The sequence below is a fragment of the Gambusia affinis genome, linkage group LG18 (genome assembly GCF_019740435.1).
Source record: "Gambusia affinis linkage group LG18, SWU_Gaff_1.0, whole genome shotgun sequence".
Taxonomy (NCBI): Eukaryota; Metazoa; Chordata; class Actinopteri; order Cyprinodontiformes; family Poeciliidae; genus Gambusia; species Gambusia affinis.
In genome coordinates this window covers 23613052-23630727 of record NC_057885.1, presented here as the reverse complement: position 1 = coordinate 23630727, position 17676 = coordinate 23613052, and the positions used below count along the sequence as shown (strand labels likewise).

The 17676-nt window shown below is 39.7% G+C and overlaps 3 protein-coding genes across 3 annotated transcripts; all 3 read left to right on the top strand.

Annotated features, from left to right (window-relative positions):
* Positions 1 to 3191: 3191 nt before the first annotated feature.
* Positions 3192 to 4955, top strand: LOC122821077 (ladderlectin-like). The gene is made up of 6 exons (XM_044098951.1): positions 3192 to 3297; positions 3381 to 3483; positions 3871 to 3980; positions 4097 to 4231; positions 4316 to 4424; positions 4554 to 4955. Exons 2-6 carry the CDS (start codon positions 3414 to 3416, stop codon positions 4643 to 4645), a joined length of 516 nt encoding a protein of 171 aa, XP_043954886.1. The 5' UTR covers positions 3192 to 3297; positions 3381 to 3413; the 3' UTR covers positions 4646 to 4955.
* A 2120-nt stretch (positions 4956 to 7075) lies between these two features.
* LOC122821083 (ladderlectin-like) lies at positions 7076 to 9621 on the top strand. Its single transcript, XM_044098959.1, has 6 exons — positions 7076 to 7182; positions 7269 to 7354; positions 7782 to 7870; positions 7979 to 8113; positions 8198 to 8309; positions 8544 to 9621. Exons 2-6 carry the CDS (start codon positions 7294 to 7296, stop codon positions 8609 to 8611), a joined length of 465 nt encoding a protein of 154 aa, XP_043954894.1. The 5' UTR covers positions 7076 to 7182; positions 7269 to 7293; the 3' UTR covers positions 8612 to 9621.
* A 224-nt stretch (positions 9622 to 9845) lies between these two features.
* On the top strand, positions 9846 to 17045 carry LOC122820712. The gene is made up of 5 exons (XM_044098282.1): positions 9846 to 9939; positions 11644 to 11857; positions 12176 to 12240; positions 13210 to 13323; positions 15135 to 17045. The coding sequence occupies exons 1-5, from the start codon at positions 9846 to 9848 to the stop codon at positions 15275 to 15277; spliced, it is 630 nt and encodes a 209-aa protein (XP_043954217.1). The 3' UTR covers positions 15278 to 17045.
* Positions 17046 to 17676: the final 631 nt, after the last annotated feature.

The following is a 17676-nucleotide window of genomic DNA, read 5'->3' as shown; positions in this document are numbered from 1 at the left end:
AGTGAGTGAGTGAGTGAGTGAGTGAGTGAGTGAGTGAGTGAGTGAGTGAGTGAGTGAGTGAGTGAGTGAGTGAGTGAGTGAGTGAGTGAGTGAGTGAGTGAGTGCTCTCATTAAAAGGTATGTGTTTGAAGTTATTTCCTCAGGATTTAATAATAATTAGTTACAATTGTACCGAGATATATTAAATGTGTTGTTGGACAGTAAACAGGTACTGGAAAATAATTGGCATCAAGTAAATCACCAAAAGTTTCATTTAAAGTGACATTTTGTCACACTGGAACTAATGAAAGTTTTAAAATGGGGAAAGTTTTCTAGTTTGCTACTTTCTGTGCTGCAGTGTCAATATTTAAAGTGCAGCTGTTACATGTTTCCTCTGAGTTTGTTTGACGTGTTGAGTCATGTAGTGGAACGTTTTTATTTAATTTTACACGGATCCATGTAAGATGATATTTCCAGCTTTCGTTAACTGATCTGCTTTGGCTCCAACATTCAGGCTCACGTTCAACTCTTGTGTTTACTTTAGTTTCTCTCTGTCCCATTTGCTCGTAATAATAGTTTGTTCTGTGGTCTCTGATGTCAGACAGAGTTACAGAAGCAGGTGTTGATATTTTAACTGATGAGCCGTTCAGAGGTTTGGTTAGCCAACAGTTTGATGTGGGGAAGCCAAGAGGAGAGAGAAAATCTGACATTCATGTCTTTAAAACCACAAAATTTTTCCATAAAAATCCTGGAGCTTTGTGCATTTAGCTTAAGTTTTGACATTTGACCCAGAGATTGGCCCTGGGTGGAGGACCAGGACCAGAGATTGGCCCTGGGTGGAGGACCAGGACCAGAGATTGGCCCTGGGTGGAGGACCAGGACCAGAGTTTGGCCCTGGATGGAGGACCAGGACCAGAGTTTGGCCCTGGGTGGAGGACCAGGACCAGAGTTTGGCCCTGGGTGGAGGACCAGGACCAGAGATTGGCCCTGGGTGGAGGACCAGGGGCCAGAGATTGGCCCTGGGTGGAGGACCAGGGGCCAGAGATTGGCCCTGGGTGGAGGACCAGGACCAGAGATTGGCCCTGGGTGGAGGACCAGGACCACAGATTGGCCCTGGGTGGAGGACCAGGACCAGAGATTGGCCCTGGGTGGAGGACCAGGACCAGAGATTGGCCCTGGGTGGAGGACCAGGACCAGAGTTTGGCCCTGGGTGGAGGACCAGGACCAGAGATTGGCCCTGGGTGGAGGACCAGGACCAGAGATTGGCCCTGGGTGGAGGACCAGGACCAGAGTTTGGCCCTGGGTGGAGGACCAGGACCAGAGATTGGCCCTGGGTGGAGGACCAGGACCAGAGTTTGGCCCTGGGTGGAGGACCAGGACCACAGATTGGCCCTGGGTGGAGGACCAGGACCACAGATTGGCCCTGGGTGGAGGACCAGGACCAGAGATTGGCCCTGGGTGGAGGACCAGGACCAGAGTTTGGCCCTGGGTGGAGGACCAGGACCAGAGTTTGGCCCTGGGTGGAGGACCAGGACCACAGATTGGCCCTGGGTGGAGGACCAGGACCAGAGATTGGCCCTGGGTGGAGGACCAGGACCAGAGTTTGGCCCTGGGTGGAGGACCAGGACCACAGATTGGCCCTGGGTGGAGGACCAGGACCAGAGTTTGGCCCTGGGTGGAGGACCAGGACCACAGATTGGCCCTGGGTGGAGGACCAGGACCAGAGTTTGGCCCTGGGTGGAGGACCAGGACCACAGATTGGCCCTGGGTGGAGGACCAGGACCACAGATTGGCCCTGGGTGGAGGACCAGGACCACAGATTGGCCCTGGGTGGAGGACCAGGACCACAGATTGGCCCTGGGTGGAGGACCAGGACCACAGTTTGGCCCTGGGTGGAGGACCAGGACCAGAGTTTGGCCCTGGGTGGAGGACCAGGACCACAGATTGGCCCTGGGTGGAGGACCAGGGGCCAGAGATTGGCCCTGGGTGGAGGACCAGGGGCCAATCTGTACAGGTTCCACACTCAGTGCCACCAACATCAGTCCATTTTTAAAACCTTTATATCACAAGAGGCCCTCAACTCACTGAATCAAGTGTTTAACTACATAAAACACCATTTTATCCTCTTAACTCCTTTAATTGAAGTCAACATTGTAATTTACCAAACACCCTGAATTTCACTGGACGTAGTTTTAATGTTACTAAACCTTGACCAAAGTCTGAGGTCAGTCCTCTGACGGGCAGAACGAGGAAACGGTTTCACCAAGAGCTGCTGGGTTTATCTGAAAAGTTACAACTTCTCTAAAATTAAATCCTTATCATTTTGACCCTTATTATGTGATGGTGTTTTACTTTATTACATTTTGTTGTTTTAATCAGATTTGTGAATTGATATAATGTGTTAAAGTGTTTTTTGTCTGAAAACATTAGATAAAAATGTTTTTATCTGAAACAGTTTGTCCTGGAGCAGGACGAGAGGAACAGCTTGTCCTGCTCTCTCCCATCTGAGGACGTTAAACTGTTAAAGGGTTCCAGGATAGTTAACTATAAATAGTTAACTATAAATAGTTAATAGAATGATGCACCAAAACTCATTATTAATTAGAAAATGTACAGCATATGCATTTGATGCAATGATGATAAAACCTTTTTGCTTTAATATCGTTGATCGTTTAATATCGTGTTTAGCTGTTCTTGGATTGGCTGCAGCCATTTATCCAACTTTTACATTTTTCCAGACTCCAGTTTTGAAAATGGACTAAAGTCATTTTCCCCACTGACAACTATTAACCATTTTTCCGATTATTTTCCTCCAAATCTCTTTGACCAGAACTCATTTAATAGCAAGCAGTCAGTAAATCAGCAGCCAGACCCAACAGCTCTGTCCTCCAGGTAAAAGGTGTTTACTTTGGGACAAACCCACTGAACTGATTGACTCGTGTCCTCGTGACAATTGAACATTCAGAGTGCAACAAAGGTTGGACCCCACACCTCAAAACCAATCTGGTACCGCTGGTTATCACACTAATAGTGAGCAGTTTATGGTGAAAACACTGCACTCTAATATGAACTAACCCTGAAATCTTAACTCTGGTGAATTTGTCCTGCTCATCAGTTAGTTTAGGAACAGTCTGCTGCTGTTGTGTCAAAGTGTAAGACTTCATTGTAACACTTTCAGTTCCTGTTGGACCAGAAATTTATCTCCAATTTCATCATTTTGAGAAAGTAGCTAAATTAAAAGCTCTATAAATAGCCAGTGGTTCTGCAGTTAGTTAGGACTGAAGGTGCTGGCTGAGGAGGCAGATCATTCCCCATCAGGTTTGCTGATAAAATATCTTTTTTGCACCATTGTTTGAATTTTCTTAACATGTGTGCTTTGCTTTATTTTGTCTTTTCTTCAGCTTGCAAATTTGCATCGTGTCATCATCTGCACCATGAAGTCGTTGGCTGGGTTCCTCCTTCTGTTCTCCATCATGGAGAAATACTCAGTGGTACATGGTGACGGTGAGTATTTATTAAATATAAAGAATCGTAAAGTTACAAACGTACTAACTCCTGTTGAAGGAGGATCAGATCATGGCTCTCCTGGTGACGGTCAGTGGATGTTTTCACTCATTGTTTTGATTTCCTCTGCATTAGTGCTCAAAACGCAAACTCTACAATATATCTTCTTGTAAAATATTTTATTAAAACATAAAGTATTCCTTCTCCAGAACTTATTATCTTGTCTCCACTCTACCTTATGTGAGATTTATCTTTTAGAATAAATTTTAGGTCACATCATTTTGATGTTGCAGTCTGTCACAAATATAAGCTCTTATAGCGAGTAAGGTTGTTATAAGACTCATAACACACACACCACTCAGTCTGAACTCTGCATTTGTTTGTCAGAACAAGTTCATTTGTTCAGGAGAACTGTTGAGTGTCCCACTGGATGGACTGCAATCAAAGATCGCTGTTTCAGTTTTGTTGCTATTGCCAAGACTTGGGCTGCAGCTGAGGTGATTTCTGACAACAATGTTCTCTTCATTTTTTTTCTTGCTGTCTTTTATTTCTCAGTACTTAGTTAACAAAGTCCAGATACTTCTTCAACACATCATTATGTGTTTGTCTGTAGAAACACTGTCTGTCCTTGGGGGCAAACCTTGCATCAGTTCACAGCAAAGAGGATTACCAAGAGATTCAGACTCTGATATTTAAGGCAGCTAATAAGATCATTACAGCGTGGATCGGAGGCTCTGATGCACAGGAGGTATTGTTACCAGTACTCATTGGTTCTTAAGTACTTTGTGAAACATTGGATGAAAGGTGTCATCTGCTGAATGTTGTCTTCCAGGATAACATTTGGTTTTGGAGCGATGGATCCCCTGTGACCTTCACCAACTGGTGTCCAGGACAACCTAACGGACTTATCCGCCAGAACTGCATTCAGATGAACTATTCAAGTAAAAGAACATTTCACACAAACACTGATTTATTGTGAATACTAACTTTTATAGTTGACCTGTATGAACATTTACTGCACTGACAGGAGGTGATATTTTTTGTGGTGTGATTTGTTTTCTTGCTCCTAGAAAAACTGTGCTGGGATGACGTGAAGTGTTCTCTTAAGCTGCCGTCTGTCTGCGTCAAGAAAAACTCACCACCCACAGAGGCTGCGGCTTAAAACAGAGTGGAGGATGACTGCTGCATGTTTCTTTTTTCCTGCAAAATATAAAAATAAATAAAAATTGCGAGGGAAAAAAAAAACTCAGCCTGTTTTTAATTTCACTTCCTTCAAGCTTGTAGTCATGCTGTTTAAATCAAATGTTGCAGCAACTTTTATTTCCATGAATAAGTTGCTAAGTGAGGAGTTGATTCTGTGAAAGGTGCTGAGCACAAATGATCTAAAATAGAAACCTGTGCATTCAACTGGAGGGCCTTGGTTCTGTGAAACCTACTCTCTTTTTTTTGTAATAAATCACCTTTATATATAATCCCTTCTTCTCTGGACATTTTTATGTTACCGCCCCTGAACCCCTAAACCTTGGGGGCGTAACAGTGCTGCTAATTTGAGAGGCTGAAAAGTTTCCAAGCAAAACTTTATTTTGAGATTGATCTTTTACCAGAAATTCTTTTTAAAACCTTTTCTCCTCTTTTCACAAAAGTAAAAGGTGGAGACAAGATAGTCTATAGTTTATATTAAAACTATGTTCATTTTCTGATGAAAATGCATGTGTAAGGACAAGGAAAAGCAAAATATATTTGCTTTTATTTTCAATTATGTCAGTTTTGGGCCTCCATATCCATCACATGCTGCATCACTAAGCAGAAAATGGAAGATCAGGTATGATGTCACTACAAGCAGTACATGCAGCATCTGCAAGGCTCATTTCTACCACAATACTCAGCAACGGTGGCTTATGAAGTCCAAAAAGATGTACCGGTATGTTTCCTAAAGTTGGTCAGTCTGTATTCAGAAAGCGGACCGACACCACCTGAAAACCGGCCTCGGTCTGGCTGTTTGTGTCGGGGATCTGTGGTGTTCTCTGGGTGCTCAGTGTTTTCTTCCTAAGTTCCACCAGAGGGCGCTGTGGGAGCAGTGGCTTGTCCTGCCTAGTGATCTTGATTACCATTTGTGTTATTTGCTGTGACCTTGTGTGCACATAAGATTACTGCCAGCAAAAGGACTGTTCACTAGTGACTTCATCTCTGAGCAGAATATTGATGTTCTGCTCCTGACAGAAACATGGTTGGATGACAATAATCATCCATATAAGCTGAGTCAGCGTCTCCTCATTACATTTTCTAAAGTGAGAATAGAAAACATGTAAGAGAAGGATGGGTTTGTTACAAGAGATCAGGATATATCAAACTGTACCAAGGTCTATTTGGGCCATTTCTAACTCTTTTGAATATCTGGGAATTGTGTCAAAAGGCCATAAACAAGCTCTGAGATACAGAGATATAGATGAGCTGTATGAAAATTCAGGTCTATCTTAGCATGTTGATGAAGCAAGGGGCGACCAGCAGCTCTGTTTCCAGCTCAGAGAGAAACAGCTGCTTGTCTGTTTGTTTTGGAACAATGTGATCCTGATTGGAGTCAAAGTACTAAAACCTCCTCATGTCTGGACTTTACAATGCAAAGTGTATCGCTGCATTTTGTGATTTTCATGTGTGAAACTCTGCCACTTCCTGACATCACATTATAGCTGAAATAATGAAAATATTTCAAGACTTTATTCCTTCTCATTTTAAAGATTGTGTAAATAAAATGGACTGTGAAAATAAAAATCCAAAAATAACAAAAAGTTTGGCTCATTAGGCCAAGTCCATTGCAGGCTGTGGTTGGTTTGATTTGGAAATCCGGCCATTCAGATCGATCAGGAGAATTTCCGCCACCAACTGACAAACACACCTAGAAAACAGCCAGCATAACTGTTCAGTGAGAGCACACCAGTACCACTCTCATTCTATGTGGCGCTGGATCGAATAAATGAGCAGAGGCGTAAAGTTTTGTTGGGTTGCGTTCATGGGCCTGGGAATAAATGTAGATGCTCACGATCAGAGCTGTATGCTCTCTCTTGTTTGTTGAATGCATCTTAGTGATCGCTAAACACACGCCACAGTATTTTGAAAGAAACGTGAAGCTATATTTGCACTTTATTTATGGGGTAAAAATATAAACCATACTCACCACTGGCAGGTTTAGAACAGAATGGCCTTTTGGGAAATCTCCCCAACCATTTGGCCAATCTGCTCCTGATGCAGAGTCTCATATCTGAGCTGCTGAAGCCTGAAGCTCCTTCAGCGTGGTCATAGTTGTCCTGGTTTCCTCTCGTCTCTTTCCTCCAGAGTCACTCAGTCTGTGAGACGAGGCAAACGCCTGTTTATTGTGCTTAGTCTAAAGAATTTATTTGCTTTTTGCCTTCTAAATAGAAAAGTAAAAATAAATATATTATTTGATGTGTGAACTTTGTCAAAATGCACATAAAAACAAAGAGTACAACCAAACAGAGAAACCTGTAGTGTAAAGATGTAGGACTTAGTTGCAACTCTTTCAGTTCCTGTTGAACCAGATGTGGACTAACGGTTCATTTCTGAGAAATTTCATTTCCTCATCTTGTGAAAGAAGCAAAATCAGAAGCTCTATAAATATTAAGTGATTCTACGGTTTCAGCAAAAGGTCCTGGCTTTCTAAGAATACAGATCATTCTGCATCAGGTTTGCTGATCACATTTCTGCTCATCTTTTTTGTGCCATTGTTTGAATGTTCTTAACCTGTGTGCTTTATTTCGATTTGCCTTCAGCTTTTGTATTTCCATCGTCTCCATCATGAAGTTGTTGGCTGTTTTCCTTCTTGTTTTCTCCATGAAGGTTGTGATGATTGCTAACCGTGAGTATTTATTACTTATGAAGAAATCATAAAGTGACTAAAATACAAGCAAACACACTAATTCTAGGCACACTAGTTTTAAATATCCACAACTATCTCCAATGATGGTACTCCTGGTGTCGGTCAGTGGGTGTTTTTGTTATTTTTTATTTCCTCAGAGCACAAACTTTAAAATAAACTGATCTTCTTGTAGAGTACTTTATTAAAATATACATACTTTCTCTTCAGAATATTTAATGGACTTTTCTTAAAATGTCTCCACTGTTCCTTGCAAAGCATATATGTAGTTTTGACTTGCACACGTGTCAGTTTATGTAATTTATAATTAAATCTTACATAATTTTGATTCAACTGAACAATGTTATTGTCAGACTAAAGCCACATAAAGCTCTTGATCTGAACTCTGAATCCATTTGTTTGTTATCAGAAGAAGTTTCTTGTCCTTTTGGCTGGACTCTGATCAACAGTCGCTGTTTTCAATATGTTGCCGATGAGATGACTTGGGCTCGAGCCGAGGTGATTTCCAACCAGACTCTTCTTTTCTTTTGCTCTCTTTTATTGCACAGTTCTTAATTAACTAAGTTCACACACTTCTTCAGCACATCTTTGTTTGTTTGTCTACAGAGAAACTGTCTGTCCATGGGGGCAAACCTTGCATCAATTCCCAACATGAACGAGTACCGTCAGATTCAGACTTTGATATTTACAGCAAGTCATGAGTCCAATGTGGCATGGGTTGGAGGCTCTAATGCACAGGAGGTATTGTTACCAGTGCACTTTATTTGTGAAGTATTTTGTGAAACATTGCATGAAATGTGTCATCTGCTGAACTTTGTCTTTCAGGAGAATATTTGGTTGTGGAGTGATGGAAATCGTTTTAGCTACACAAACTGGTGTCCAGGAGAGCCTAATAACGATGAAGGCATGCAGCGCTGCTTACACATAAACAATTCAGGTATAAGATAATTTCACACAAGTGTGATTTTTGAGTTGACAAAATGACTCATGGGTAAAAGCTTATTTACTGTGCATGTAAACTTTTTAGTTGATTTCCATCTACATTTACAGCAGTAACAGTAGGAGCATTGGTTTAAAAGTTTTAGTTGAAAAACTTTTACAAAAATGATACTGTGTAAGGTTTTATCAGGGTTCTGTCTTTGCGATGACTGATTTATTCCCTTATTTCTAGATGCAAAGTGCTGGGATGACTACTGGTGTGGTGGCCGTAAGCCTTCAGTCTGCGCCAAGAAAGCCTGAAAACTGTGAGGTTCCCAAAGAGGCCTGAAGTGTAAAACAGAACCAGTGGAGGATCAGTGCCAGGTGTTTCTGTTTACCTGCCTTTTTGCACCTTCATAGAAAACCCAAAGATATTTCTGCTTCTTTACTTCATATAATTTCATTTAGTTTTTATTACTTAGAAACTACTCATTAATTTTACAAATTTAGAGCATACTTAGAAAGTCCAGAGAATAATTTCACTTATTTAGTAACCCAGAACAGGGATTAGTCCAAACATAGGATGCAGAAAAACTACCTTAGCACCTTTGTTTTAGACTCCTGATCTTCCAAACCAGAAAAGGAATTGGACCAGAGGACACTTATACTTATCTAGCAACCTTCAACAAGAGCACCTAGTTTATATACTTTAGATCAACATTAGATTCAGGGATTTTTTTCCCTTCTTTCCTCTGGTTTATTATTCTGTTTGTATTTACTTTTAATTCCTGTAATCACTTTGTATTGCCTTGTTGCTGACAATGTGCTATATGAATAAAATTAATTTTAATTTCTCTCTTTAATGCAACCAAAGGAATGAAGTGACAAGTGAACATCAGCTGGATTGTCTCTCTTTAATAAGCATACTGAATATGTTATAAACAAAGATCAATGAAGTTTATTCGTATAGCAGAAAGAATTTCAAAGTGCTTTAAATCACAAAAACACAAAGTAACAGAAGACACAGTCAAGAGTTGAGAGAAACAGTGAACATTACATTTTGCAGAATGTCATCATTGCACATCAAACTGTTGTTCAGTTATGTAATGTATTGTGTTGCTAAGGCATTCGTTGATTCATAAACTAACAGTATTTTAAAGTGTTTTCTCTCAGAGGAAGAACTTTAGAACTGGGTGATGTGCTCTATCATCCTGGTTTTAGTCAGGATTCCAGCAGCGGCATTCTGGATCTGCAGCAGCTGATTAAAAAGGATCATCAAGCAAAATATTCTTCAAATCTTGTCTTGCAAAAATAAAACCTTAAGGAATCAATACAAGATGGTGTGTTTTGTGTTTGTGCTGGGGGTTTTCTGAAATTTGATCCGTTGCTCTATTTTAGTTTGTATGGATGTCATGTGAGGTGGTGAGGCAAACACTGAGGACCCAGGTAGAAAATTAAGAAACGATGGTTTAATGATGAATACAGAACAAAAAAAAAAAACTGGTAGCAACTGGAAACTCAAATGGACAGAAGTAACAGACGTAACCAGACGGATATGACAAGGACCCAACAGAGAACATGGAACACTGGTGGCATTAAATACACAGAGGATAATCAGGGAACCAGACACAGCTGGGAACAATCACGGGGTAGACAGGACAACACCGAGACTCAAACTGAAAACGACTCACAAAAACCCAACTTTCACACAGAGACAAAAACAAATCCTTACAATGGAAGCGAAGAGTTGTCACAAAAACAAAATGTGAATAGAGCTATATCAATCAAGAATTGATTGTTCTAATAATATGCTTTTCACATTTGAACAATATAGTTATTTTCTATACTTTAGCTCTGTGTGGGACTAGGAGTGGATCGGCCATAACATTGGTTGTTTTTCTTTTCGTTTTCTTGCCGGATTAAACCGAGAAATAAATCTAATAAATCTAATAAATCTAATGAATCACAACAAATTATTCACTTATCCCAGCACAATGCAGAAAATATATGGTTACACTTACTAACGCTACTACTTTACCAAGTAAAGTTATCTTCATTTCTTAAAGAAGTGAGAACCTTAGCTTTATGTTCACATTTAGTGCAGCTTTAATATTGCCTTAATTTTGTTGATTCCATAATTTAGTAATTTGAAATAGTCTTTTTCATTAAAATTTGAAACAGAGCCTCATTGACTAACATATTCTTGATATTATTATATATTTTTGCTTAAACCACAATGCCTCGTGTCTTTGAAGAAGAGAACCGAAGAAAAGAGAAGACGTTATTCTTTATTGTTATAACAACAACAAAAGTATGAGTGCTCAGTCCATGCAACACAAAATTAAAAATGTCACAATAATAAAAAAAACAACACAAGCTGTTACAGAGACAACATATTATAATGGTATAAAATGTAAACCGTTGACAAAATCTATTAAAAATATGTTTTAACAAACAGTTTTAAATGTGTGATGGTTGTAGAAATTGCATATATTTAAAGTTGTGAGAGGAGGCCGGTGTGTTGGGAACCTGTTTGTGTTTGATTATGTCTGTGAGTGTTAGCAGGTCTGATGGTCTGGAGACGAAGCTGTTGATCGATCTGCTGGTGTGTGAGCTGACTGATATAAATGTTTAGGACATTAAACTCACAACTAACAGACAGCTCCCTAAACCTTTATCACCACACAGATACCACCGAGTCCTGACGTTGAAGTTTCACTCTGCACCAAACATTGTAATGAAAATATTTTCTTGTCATGGGCTGGAAACCTTGGTGAAATACAAAAATAAAAATTGTGAAAGAAGAAACTCTGCATGTTTTTAATTTCACTTCCTTCTAGCTTGTAGTCATGCTGTTTAAATCAAATGTTGCAGCAACTTTTATTTCCATGAATAAGTTGCTAAGTGAGGAGTTGATTCTGTGAAAGGTGCTGAGCACAAATTAGCTCAAATAGAAACCTGTGCATTCAACTGGAGGGAAGAAAGGACCCAGTCAGAACTGCATGGTGTGTGTATTAGTTTAGCATAAAGAATGAAATCATTTTGACTTTGGGAGGCGTTTCATCTGCACATGTTCAGGTTGTGGCCCAAGCTGGCAGGAACATCTTCCAACCTCACAGTCTGAAAATCCTCCAAATTTTTACTGCTCTGAGCTTTATTTTTAATTTCCGGGATTAAAGACCCACACTTCACTGCCTCCAATCTGTTCACACACCTCACCTATAAAAAGCAAACGTTGGCTAAAAATCCATCAGCAATAACAGAGGAAACATTTTCTTTGAGTTGGTGAATATTTAGGTTTAAACTCTCTTCACGGCGCCGGTGGTGATGGTCTCTGATCTCTGTCTCCACAGATTCGTTGTCTGATCCGAGGTTTTCTGTGGTTTCTGCTGACGGTGGAGAAGTGAGCGTTGAGTGTGAAGCCCTCTGCTGGAAGCCAGCGCCACTCGTGACGATCCTGGATGATGAAGGAAAAAGACTCACTGACGAACTGGCAAAACAAGAACAAGATCCCAGAGGATGTTACAACACGAAGCAAAATGTCAAACTGCTAAAACCAGTAAGCAGGTGAGTTACCTTTACAGTCTCTTCATGTTTCTGATGGTGTTTGAACAAACTGACGGATAAATTCAGGTGTTTTGGAGGGTGAGGATCTTTTTTATGCCAACCACTAGAGGGAGCTGATGCTCCACCAGTTATAGACGTCTCACTGGTTTCCAGAATGAAAGATTTTTACATTATTATTAGACCAGCATTATTTCACTTCAGCAATTAAACTATTGGTTGGTTCATTAAATGTCTCTAAGATCTTCTTGGCTACTTTAAGTTTTACTACAAATATATCAACGATATAATACCAATAACACATTATATAATTCATTACAGGTTGGTGTGCAGAGTCGAGCAGACAGAGAGGAATCACAGCAAGGTGGCAGAAATACTCCTTCCAGGTACAAATCTCTGATAGATTTAATTTTAAATTATTGTTTAAAGGATTTTTCTATGTTAGGTAATAATTTATTTCATTTACATGATGCAGAATGATGGCAGCTTAATAAAATGTGCTTTAAGCTAGAGATGCATGATCTGATAATAATATCTGCATCGATCCGGAATTGGAAAAACATTCTAGATGCAGAATCAGTGACAATGTGGCCTCAGCGGATCTATTCAGTCTATTTCTATGCTTTGTACTCTGAGTGACATAATGGTTTGTTATTTATTTTACATTATATTTAGAATTCCTAATTGCACTTTCTGAACCATTTCAAAGGTTTGTTGAAGATTATTTTGTATGTAGTTGACCAAGATGGTCAACTTATTGGTTTTATCAGTTTTAGTTTCTTTATTATTTGTGTTACATTGGCTGTTAAACTCACTCGTTGCACTGACTGGACAAATTCAAGTTGTTTTTACATGTTTGACTATGATTGTGAAGCCATTGGTGTATTGGTGCAGAGTTACCAAGTAAACCTGTAATGTAGTATGTTGTTGTCTGTTTTACAATAAAGAAACATTTTAAGTCAGGTCAGCAGTTTTTTCTATATCAGATCGATATCAGCTGATGCTAAACCTCAGAAGTGAAAATGGTGGATCAGTGAATCCCTACTTTAAAAATGGATTAAATTTGTTCTTGTTTATTCTCTTAATTTTTGTGTAAAATCAGCTCAACGGCTTTTAGTTGGCTTGGCCTAATTAGAACCCCGTGCTAGAAATAAAAAACATTATGATCTTACAGCCAACAGATAACAGACCTGCTTTTCAGAACTCGATGTCGGATTTGTGACCCTTGAAAAAAATGCACTATAACTAGTATAACTAGTTACTTCACCACAGAAAAAAGGGGAAAATACAAACTCTTTAAGATATAAATGTTGAGTATATTAAGGGCTGATATCTTAACATATATTTCACTGCAGGAATCTGGAAGGAATCCCACAGTGCAGTCATTGGCCTCTCAGTAGCAGCAACATTGATAGTTTGCCTGATGGGTTTCAGTTTGTATCAGTTCATCAAGAAATGCTGCAGTTCTGGTAAGTTGTCATTTTAAATCACATTAAAAAATACAAATCTATGAGTGGAACAACATGGCAGACCAGCTCCAATACATCATTTATATATTGTATTTATAAATGTAATGTATAAATTATATTTACACACTCACCGGCCACTTTATTAGGTACGCCTGTCCAACTGCTCATTAATGCAAATGTCGAATCAGCCAATCACATGGCAGCAACTCAATGCATTTATGCATGTAGAAAAGGTCAAGACGATCCGCTGCAGTTCAAACCGAGCATCACAACGGGGAACGTGGCATGGTTGTTGGTTCCAGACGGGCTGGTCTGAGTCTTTCAGAAACTATTGATCTGCTGGGGATTTCATGCAACCATCTCTAGAGTTTACAGAAAATGGTCCGAAAAGAGAGAAAATATCCAGTGAGCCTCAGTTCTGTGGGCATGAATGCCTTGTTGAGGTCAGAGGTCAGAGGAGAATGACCAGACTGGATGGAGCTGATAGAACGACAACAGTAACTCGATACAACCGAGGTCTGCAGAAGAGCATCTCTGATCCCACCACATGTCAAACCTTGAGGCGGCTGAGCTACAGCAGCAGATGACCACAGCAGGTGACCCTCCTGTCAGCTAAGAACAGGAAACTGAGGCTACAATTCACACAGACTCACCAAAACTGGACAACAGAAGATTGGAAAGATGTTGCCAGGTCTGAGTCTGGATTTCTGCTGCAACATTCAGATGGAAAGACCAGAGTTTGACGTCAACAAGAAGAAACATGAATCCATCCTGTCTGGTACCAACAGTTCAGACTGTGGTGGTGATGTTATGGTGGGGGGATACTTTCCTGGTACTTTGGACCCATTAGCACCAACTGAGCATCGTGTCAAAGCCACAACCTACCTGAGTGTCGCTGCTGAATGTCCATCCCTGTGTGACCACAGTGAACCATCTTCTGATGGCTCCTTCCATCAGGATAACACTCCATGTCATGAAGCACCAATCATCTCACACTGGTTTCTTGAACAATGAGGTCACTGAACTCGACTGGCCTCCACAGTCACCAGAACCAACAGAAACCTTTGGGATGTGGTGGAACATCAGAATCACATCATGGATGCAGCAGCTGCATGTTGCTATCAGGTCAATATGGACCAGACTCTCTGAGGAATGTTTCCAGTCCCTCCTTGAATCTCTGCCCCCACCAGGGGGTCTTTTGTGGCTCTACTGTCCCTTATATGACAGCAGGCTGATAGGAAAGGGGGAAGACACGCTGCAAATGCCGGCCAAGTCTGGGAATTGAACCCGCGACGGCCGTGTCGAGGACTCAAGGTCTCCAAACGTGGGTCGTGCTGTCCTCTACGCCACCACAGCACTTCCCGACTCAGGCAGTTCTGAAGGCAAAATGAGTCCAATCCGGTACCAGCAAGGTGTACCTAATAAAGTGGCCAGTGAGTGTATAGATGCAGCAGTATGGATACAGCAGATCTCCAAACCAGCAGCTGATGACCAAAGTGTGTAATTAATAAATGAATTGAAGAAAATACAGGTAAAAAGGAGAAACTTTGGTAATAAATAACACAATTAAGACAGAAGTCATTCTGATTAAAACCCAAAGAATAATGATTGATTCTAAGTGGTTTTTAAAATGTATAAAAAACCTTCGAGTGGGCCTGGCATAAAGAGGCAGTTTGTTCATAAATGTATTTTATCAGATCAGAAATGTATGGGAACTACACAAACCTATTCTAATTTTTTTTACTCATGTAATGACTGATCAGAACTTGAGCATCCATGAAACACTGTTGATGTTTAATGTTTTCACACAGAGGGACGGACGCAACAACAGACGGACACCACATCGGACCAAATCAAAGACAGTGACTCCTCTGACCTCTTCATCCAAACCATGGAGGACAACAAACTAAACAGCACGATCGAAAAAAAGGAACCATATATAACCCTAACCTAACCTGAAATTGTTGAACAAGTCAAGTTACTAGAAAACCTAAAAAATCTCCTTCATTTTCCTGAAAGAGACGCTTGAAATGTCAAAGCCACACCAAACAAACACACCACATTGAAACACTAGCAGAGCAGATGTCTTCAATTTATCAGGAATAAAGCTCTTCTGATAGCTGTTAGAAAAAAAAATACATTTCCACATTTGTGGCCCAACCTCTAAATTAAGCATAAAAAATCTCTGTGTGCCAGAAAAATTAAATCAAAACAATGTTTGCTACAAGACATCTGACAAAATGTTTCCAAATTATCTTGACATAAGCTAAGGTTTCATTTTTAACCTAAAGAAAACAAACACCTTCAGTCATGAATGAACTCATAATTAATTATTTTTCTCTGAACAGAATTCATAAAACCATTAAAAAATATGATTCTGTTCAATAGTCAGAGCTGACAGCTGTATGTAACGATATGAAGGTGTTGATTTTTACAGAAATGGTTCCAGAAGGTTGAAGACAGAAAAAACTGCACTACTTACTGAGCAAAGCAAACCTTTTAGAGAATTTAAGTATCAAAATGAATCCCAGATATTAAGCATTAAATGTATTTTCATTTACTTCTTCAATAAGTTTACAGTTTTAATAAGCACAGTCAAAGTTGTGGTCACTTCCAATGAACACCAGACTTTCAGCACCTCTACTGTATTAAAGGCCATTTTAGCTTTTTGAAGTTCAATACATAGAAATCCTGTTGAATGTTATAAATCTAACAGAGCCGTCACTCCTACCTAAATATATCCTCAGCTGAAAATGTAAAAAATCAATGCCTGCTTTCCAAACTAGTGAGAGAAGTTCAAACCAATGTATTTTCTGCATTTTTCTGTTCTTTAGTTATAATATTAATGATGTGCTCTACGTCAGGCTCTGGACGTTTTCAGCTCTTCCAACATGCAACACTTCAGAGTGATGACTGTGATGAAGGGTCAGTGTAGAGATGTTCCCTGCTCCAGCATATCCTCTGGTAAACTGTTTGAATCTTACCCACTCAGTTCTTCACAGGCCTTGTAATAAAATACTCAGGTGTGTAAAATGAGAGGGCAGAAATACATGGACGATATCGGCCCTTAAAGACTAACATCTCTGGAAGAAATGCTGTAGTCACAAGCTACGAACATGAGACTTGTATTTTTACGACCTATCACAAACTATCTTTTTTTTTTCTTAGGGATTTATATACAAGGGAGGAATTACTTGCTGCTCTTGAGCCATTTTGATATTTTTAAAACACGAAGCTGATGACTATTTATTTTTTGTAAATGGTTCATATTGTAGCTACATATTTATATTTTTATATTTATCTTTACATTATTGTGACTTAGAATAAAGTCTGACATTTGTCACACATGAACTTGAGAAAAAAAGGAAGCCTTGATTAGCATTGAGTTATGATGTTATCTTGTGTACCATGTACAGGGTTGGTTCTGGTTTTCCACGTTGTTACTTTAAAATGTACTTTAAAACTTAAAAGTTTTTGAGGTATTATATTTTCAGAAAATGACTCTGACTGCTGGCAGTACGGACATGAACCCCCGTCAGGTAAACTGTTCAGTTGACCACTATTTTTTTAAAAGTGTTTATTTTCAATTATTGATGTTCATTTAATCGTGGTACTGTATTATTAATGGATTTGTGAATCCATGCTGCTGGTACATGTCCAAAGAACACATCCTTTGTGTCCGTTTGTTGATGTTTTTTATGTATTTGTGTTATTAAGTTACAGATTTCTCCCATGTATTTGTTTCCACACAAATGCAAATGAACAAGAATAAATCAAATAAAAGTTTGGATAAAGTTGCATTTCAAAAGTCAATATATTTTCACTGCATTTTCAGTTAAAGAAGGAAACAGCTGAACATAGAGCTACAAGTTCAAGATAATCAGCATGATAAACAAGTTACAGCTGATTTCCAGCAGGATGCAACACCAAAACCTGCACAACATTCCTTACATGCAAGCAGAGCTACAAAAACAGCTTCAGACCATCAGTGCATTCAGACAGTTTGAGAAGCTCTTTTTCTATCTTGAATCTGAATATTTCTGCATCCCATTTGGTGGGGATGTCAAACATGATGAGGCTGCCTCTGGAATAACTTCCTGTTTTTCCATCTGGCTATCTTTGTTGTTGAAAACGAGACGCTAACACTCAAATGACTGGAATGAAATCCAGTGCAGCATCTGGTGTTGTGTGTGGTATTTGTAGGCCTGCATGAGAAGATAGTCTAGTCAAAGTCCAGATCGACTGTGATGGACGCCTGCTGACCTGCCTCCGGCTCACACTGCCATGACTGAGAAACTAGATGTGAAACGAGAGTCAAAACTTCCTCTAAACCTCGTTAGTTTTTCTTTCGCT

Bases quoted from the DNA above. Each gene is read 5' to 3' on its own strand.
- LOC122821077 (XM_044098951.1), top strand. From the start codon at position 3,414: ATGAAGTCGTTGGCTGGGTTCCTCCTTCTGTTCTCCATCATGGAGAAA. The intron at 3,981-4,096 runs GTGATTTCTGAC...GTTTGTCTGTAG, and splicing joins AGACTTGGGCTGCAGCTGAG to AAACACTGTCTGTCCTTGGG. The intron at 4,232-4,315 runs GTATTGTTACCA...GTTGTCTTCCAG, and splicing joins GAGGCTCTGATGCACAGGAG to GATAACATTTGGTTTTGGAG.
- LOC122821083 (XM_044098959.1), top strand. From the start codon at position 7,294: ATGAAGTTGTTGGCTGTTTTCCTTCTTGTTTTCTCCATGAAGGTTGTG. The intron at 7,355-7,781 runs GTGAGTATTTAT...GTTTGTTATCAG, and splicing joins GGTTGTGATGATTGCTAACC to AAGAAGTTTCTTGTCCTTTT. The intron at 8,114-8,197 runs GTATTGTTACCA...TTTGTCTTTCAG, and splicing joins GAGGCTCTAATGCACAGGAG to GAGAATATTTGGTTGTGGAG.
- LOC122820712 (XM_044098282.1), top strand. From the start codon at position 9,846: ATGACAAGGACCCAACAGAGAACATGGAACACTGGTGGCATTAAATAC. The intron at 11,858-12,175 runs GTGAGTTACCTT...AATTCATTACAG, and splicing joins CTGCTAAAACCAGTAAGCAG to GTTGGTGTGCAGAGTCGAGC. The intron at 13,324-15,134 runs GTAAGTTGTCAT...GTTTTCACACAG, and splicing joins CAAGAAATGCTGCAGTTCTG to AGGGACGGACGCAACAACAG.